Consider the following 6,000-nt stretch of genomic DNA (forward strand, 5'->3'; position numbering starts at 1 on the left):
ACAAGGACCAATCAGCATGGGTATGGGCAGGTTAATTTTCCATTGATGGGATTTGAATCGGCTGTTTTTAAATAAAGCGTGGCCGCAGGATTAATAAAGTTAACGTTAGTTCGGCCAGAGAAACAAATATACTAATTAAAATTGTTGGACCTGCGAGATTTGTACTTTGTACTTTGTAGGTCTGCAGGATTAAAAAGTATGTTTTTTCTCTCTGAATTGTAATTGAGTAAAAGTACAAGGATACAAACCTAATAATACTTGAGTAAAGTACAAATCCCCCAAAACAGTACTTAAGTATTGTTTTTTTTTAATTTTTATTATTGGTCTTTTTCCCCCTCCATTTTCCTCCGATTTTCTCCCATCCCAATGTTAGTCGTATGCCAATTCCCAGTCCCTTCCTGGTCGCTGCGCACTTACCCCCCACAGTCAGATCATCTGGGAGAGTGGAGGCTACCACGTGCTTCCTCCGACACACGTCCAGCCAATCACCGCTTCTTTTCACCTGGCAGCGCGGATTCTCATCGAGAGGGCGTAGCGTGTGGGAGGATCACACTATCCCCCTCAAGTCCTATCCGCGCTTAGCAGGCGCCCCGACCGAACAGGCGAATCCAGCTCACAGCTCCGGGGTTGGTGACGAACGCAATCTCCGCTCGGCCACCTAACCGCCCATAGTACTTAAGTATTGTAACAAAGTACAATTACTCAAGTACTTTACACCCCGGCCCGCGCGATATAGGCTCCTGAGGAAAGGTGGAATAAGCCTCTCATGAGCGTGTCAGTCGATCTAAAACGAAACGAGGCCTAATAGATGATTTCATGTAAAGAATAAAAACGAAATTTCATTAAACAAGGTTAGTTTTATTCCATCTCTGAAATTATTAGCAGGTGTGCGTGTTTTATCCAAAGCGACTTACCAAGTTCTGTACAACAGGTCAGCAGGAAGGGTACAACTCTTTCAGCTGAGTAACAATGTTCATCAAACAGTGTTGAAACGTGGGTGCTGCAGTGTTGAGTGCATAGTAGTAAAGACATTACATACTCTAAGAAGTGGGGTAACATGGGCTGACTTTGGTAGGTTGGAGGTCACAGGCGGCTGCGTTCTGAATGAGTTGAAGTGGCTTAGTGGCGGTGGTCGGTAGACCAGCGAGCAGTGCATTGCAGTAGTCGAAGCGGGAGATGATTGCACGAGGAGTTGAGTGGTGTCTTTTGTCAGGAAGGGGCGGATCCTTCTGACGTTGCTCAGGAGGAATCTGCAGGAGGAATCTGCAGGTTCTGGTTGTTGCAGCCATAGATATCTATAGAACACTAGATAGCTTAAGGCAGAGTCACCAGCGTCACAGAACCGCCGCCATCTTGCTCCAGTTAGCCTTGAGTGAGAGTGAGTGAGCTGCACAGACAAAAATACTCATAACTCGCTGAAATATTGACGGATTTACAAACGTGTTGGTTTGCTATAAACATCAACGATGTAGTTATGATACTGCATACTTATAAAACATTTTTTTTTAAAGATGTTTTTTTTTACAAACCGCTTGAATCATAGCCACGTTAATAATGCTTGTAATAAACCAAACCGTTTGTAAATCCGTCAATATTTCAGCGAGTTATGAGTATTTTTGTCTGTGCAGCTCACTCACTCTCACTCAAGGCTAACTGGAGCAAGATGGCGGCGGTTCAGTGACGTCGCTCTCCATTGGCCGGCAGCGCGGGCAAGCTATCTAGTGTTCTATAGAGCAACGAAGTGCACAGCCTTTGAGAAACGGTCAACAATGGTGAGGATGGCAGTGTTACTGTGTGAGAGGGGAAGGCTGGTGACGAAGTCCAGGGCGACGTGCGACCAGGGCCGACCGGGGACTGGGAGCGGACGAAGGAGCCCGGCGGGCGGTCGATGGGAGGCCTTCGCACGAGCACAGACGGTGCATGCCAGGACGAAAGCGCGGGTGTCCTCTCTCATGGTGACCCACCAGAAGTGCCTCTTCAGCAGGGATAGTGTCCGGTCGATCCCCGGGTGGCACGCGAACCGGGAAGCGTGAACCCACTCGAGCACCTGGGAGCGGACGAGGTCAGGGACAAAAAGCCGGTTAGGTGGACCGTTACCTGGGTCCGGCTGGGCACGCTGTGCCTCCCTGACGATGGACTGGATCTCCCAGGTGGCGGTGGCCACCAGACAGGAAGTGGAAAGGATGGTGTCGGGGTGTGTGGGACCCTCCTCAGGGAAGAACTGCCGGGAGAGGGCGTCTGGCTTGGTGTTCTTGGAACCAGGCCGGTAGGTCAGGGTGAAATTAAACCTAGTGAAGAACAGCGCCCAGCGAGCCTGGCGAGAGTTCAGGCGCTTGGCCGTTGAGACGTAGGCAAGTTTCAAGTTCAAGTTTCTTTAATAGTTGTCATACAGAAGTACAGAATACTTTTATACAAAATGCTTCTTACTGTTACGCTCCAGAGACTGTGCAAGACAAGATAAGTATGAAATAAAATAACATAGTATAATTAGAAGTAAAAAAATGAGGTCACAGTGTTCAGTTTAGACATATGTACAATGTTCGATGCAGAATGGACGTAACTGAGTTACCATACAATATACAATACTGTGCAGTGTACTAATATACAATACTATATAGTGCAAGGCAGAAATGGGACGAGGTGCAATTTAGGTACAATTCTTGTGGTCCGTCCAAACCAGGAAGGGGACCTCCGATCCCTCCAGCCAGTGCCTCCATTCCTCCAGGGCTAGCTTGACCGGCAGGAGCTCCAGGTTCCCGATGTCGTAGTTGACCTCGGCAGGGGTTAGGCGGCGTGAGAAAAAGGCGCAGGGGTGCAGCTTCTGGTCGGTGGCAGAGCGTTGGGAAAGAACCGCCCCCACTCCGGTGCAGGAGGCGTCCACCTCCACCATGATCTGGCGGGACGTGTCCGGCTGGACGAGGATGGGAGCGTGGTGAAGCGCCGGCGCAGCTCGGCGAAGGCGGAGTCCACTGCGTCGAACCAGACGAAGGGCACCGAAGGCGAGGTGAGTTGGGTGAGGGGCGCCGCGACCAGGCTGTAGTCCCTGATGAAGCGCAGATAAAAGTTGGCAAATCCCAGGAAGCGTTGGAGCTGTTTGACGTTGGTGGGACGGGGCCAGTCGGACACCGCTCTGATCTTCTCGGGGTCCGCCCGGATCTTGCCGCCCTCAATGATGTAGCCGAGGAAGCCGATGGAGGAGACGTGGAACTCACACTTCTCTGCCTTGATGAACAGCTTGTTCTCTAGAAGATGCTGGAGGACCCGGCGGACGTGCTGGACATGCTCCTCCATGGAGCAGGAGAAGATCAGGATGTCGTCTAAGTAGACGAATACGGAGCGGTGGAGTACGTCACGGAGAACGTCATTGACGAGGGCCTGGAAGACAGCAGGGGCGTTGGTCAGGCCGAAGGGCATTACCTTGTACTCGAAGTGGCCGAGTGGTGTCTTGAAGGCCGTCTTCCACTCGTCTCCCTCCCGCATGCGGACAAGGTGGTAGGCGTTCCTGAGGTCCAGTTTTGTGAAGATGGTGGCACCTTGCAGGGGCTCAAAAGCAGAGTCGATTAAAGGTAGGGGGTATTTGTTCTTTACCGTGATGTTGTTGAGACCCCGGTAATCGATACAGGGGCGAAGGGAACGATCCTTCTTGGAAACGAAGAAGAATCCTGCGCCGACAGGAGAGGAGGAGGGGGTGATTATGCCCGAGGCCAAGGATTCGTGAACATACTTCTCCATTGATTCTCTCTCTGGGCGGGAGAGGTTGAACAGGCGACTAGCGGGGAGTGGCGTCCCGGGGAGTAAATCAATGGCGCAGTCATATTGGCGATGGGGAGGCAGGGAGAGAGCCTGTTGTTTGCTGAAAACTGCTTTCAAATCATGGTAGGCCGGCGGAATTGCAGACAGATCAATGTTCTCTTTGGGGGGGTGCGAACCGGCATCCTCTAGTGGCGGCCGAGCCGACTGCAGACAAGCGACGTGACAGTGGGCGCTCCAGCTGGTCACCAGGCCGGTAGGCCAATTGATAATGGGATTGTGTAACTTGAGCCAAGGCATGCCCAGGACAATGGGATTGTGGGGTGAGTTGGTAACGTGAAACCGAATATTCTCGCTGTGATTCCCGGATAGCAGAAGGCGAAGGGGTACGGTGTGGCGAGTAATCCGCGTGAGAAGTTTCCCGTTTAACCCCCGGGCGTCACAGGGTATCGGCAAGGCGTCAGTAGCGATGTTGTAACGGGAAACTACTCCGGCGTCGATGAGGTTCTCGTCGGCCCCTGAGTCAACCAGGGCAGATAACGGGAGTGATTGGTTATTCAGACACAGCGTGGTGCGGAATAGCATGTTTGGGCCGGAGCTGGGAGCGATATCAAGACTCGAACAGACGCCCAGCGCTACTGTCGAGCCCCGTCGTTTGGGCGAAGCGAGCAAGAGGCAACGGAGTGACCTGTTTGACCGCAGTACAGGCATGCTCCTGTAGCGAGCCTGTGTCGGCGTTCGCTGGGAGGGAGACGTGAGCGGTCGAGATCCATGGGCTCGGAGGAACTACTTTCTTCAGCGCGGGCGGCGCGACGAGGCGGACCGGGTATAGGCGAACGAGCGGTGCTAGCTTTCTCTCAACGACGTTCCCGAAGACGCAGGTCCAGTTCCCTGGCCAAATGGATTAGCTTGCTCAGGGAGGTGGGTCTTTCTTTGGACGCAAGCTCGTCTTTAATAGCGTCGTTCAAGCCCTGGCGAAATGCGCCTCGCAACGGTGTGTCCCCCCAGTCGGAGCCGGCGGCGAGGATGTGGAAATCAATAGTGTATTCGCTTACGCTGCGGCTTCCCTGGCGGATCGAAAACAAGCCGTAGGCCCCCTCTGAGCCATCTGGAGCGTGGTCAACCACTTTACGCATGTCGTCGACGTACTCAGAGTACGAATTGCAGAGGAAGGAATTGTTGAAGTGGAGAGCGGTGGCCCATTTCAACGCCGCGCCTGTGAGCAGCGCCGACAGGTAAGCTACTTTAGACCTATCGCTGTGAAACGTGTGGGGTTGTTGAACACTAACGAGCACTGCAATAAAAACGCACAGCATTTGGAGACGCTTCCGTCATAACGTTCTGGTGCGGGGAGGGGACATGGGGTTCTCTATGCGGGGGGCTTGGTGCCAAGTGTGCCTCGATACGTAGATACTGTGTTTCTCGCTCAATGGAGTCGAGGGCGAGAGCGGCCAGCTGCGCTGTGACGGCGTCTAGGGAGTGAGCGAGTTGGTCAACCCGGGCGGTCTGGCCATTGATGATACTCACAGACTGCTTCTGAAACTTCTTCCATTCCTCGGTCTCGTGTACAGCTGGTGCTGTCATCGTGGTCGTGGTATTCTGTGAGAACTGGGGTCTGGAGCACAGCCCAATTGCTGAATACACGAGAAGAGATAGGAGTGGTTTCAAGGGTGTTTAATGTCAATTGAGCAACACAGGAAATGGGGGAAATAGAACAGGGTTATGTTCTGTCTTGTGGCTGCCGCGGCGGCAGTGAGCGAGCAAGAGGTCCTGGTGCTTGTCTTGGGAGCTGCTGGGTTGCAGCGGGAGAACAAGTGTTCCTCTTCTGGAACAGGTGACGTCCAGGCAGGGACGGCGGTCCTTTGGGGCACAGGAGAGAAACAGGTTAGAGTAAGCAAATACACAGTTGGTATCTAGCAGAGCTTTCGGCAGAGACGTCGTACCTGGACAGTGGTAATTAATACCACGACAGCTTCTGGTCAGCGTCGAGGTGTAGTAGTTCCCCCATCAGGGAAGGATTGAGTGCAGCTGTGGAGAGTGGGGTGCTTGACCGCGTGCGAATTAGGGGGATGGAATACAGCTGGGCGTATGAGGGTAAAGGAAGGGGTGACTGGAGAAAGAGAGGATGAGGAGGAGTGTGCAGTGGATGGAGAGGGGGATGAAGAGGAGCGTGTGGAGGACGTGAGGGGAAAAGGAGGTGGAGTGAAGTAGGCCCGTGCTGTGATTATGACAGATGGGTTGCATTCCATT

General features: G+C 52.9%; 1 protein-coding gene across 1 annotated transcript in view; it reads left to right on the forward strand.

The window, feature by feature from the left end:
* The window catches only part of tbr1b (T-box brain transcription factor 1b), a gene marked incomplete at both ends in the record, with an annotated part of 50,106 nt that extends 44,880 nt beyond the window's left edge, over positions 1-5,226 (forward strand). The window contains 1 exon segment of the mRNA XM_084311422.1: positions 5,161-5,226. Within this exon segment, the coding sequence (XP_084167548.1) occupies positions 5,161-5,226 (66 nt within the window).
* Between the last annotated feature and the right edge of the window lie 774 nt (positions 5,227-6,000).

Source organism: Notolepis coatsorum (assembly GCF_963971535.1).
Source record: "Notolepis coatsorum genome assembly, chromosome: 3".
In the NCBI taxonomy this organism is placed as follows: domain Eukaryota; kingdom Metazoa; phylum Chordata; class Actinopteri; order Aulopiformes; family Paralepididae; genus Notolepis; species Notolepis coatsorum.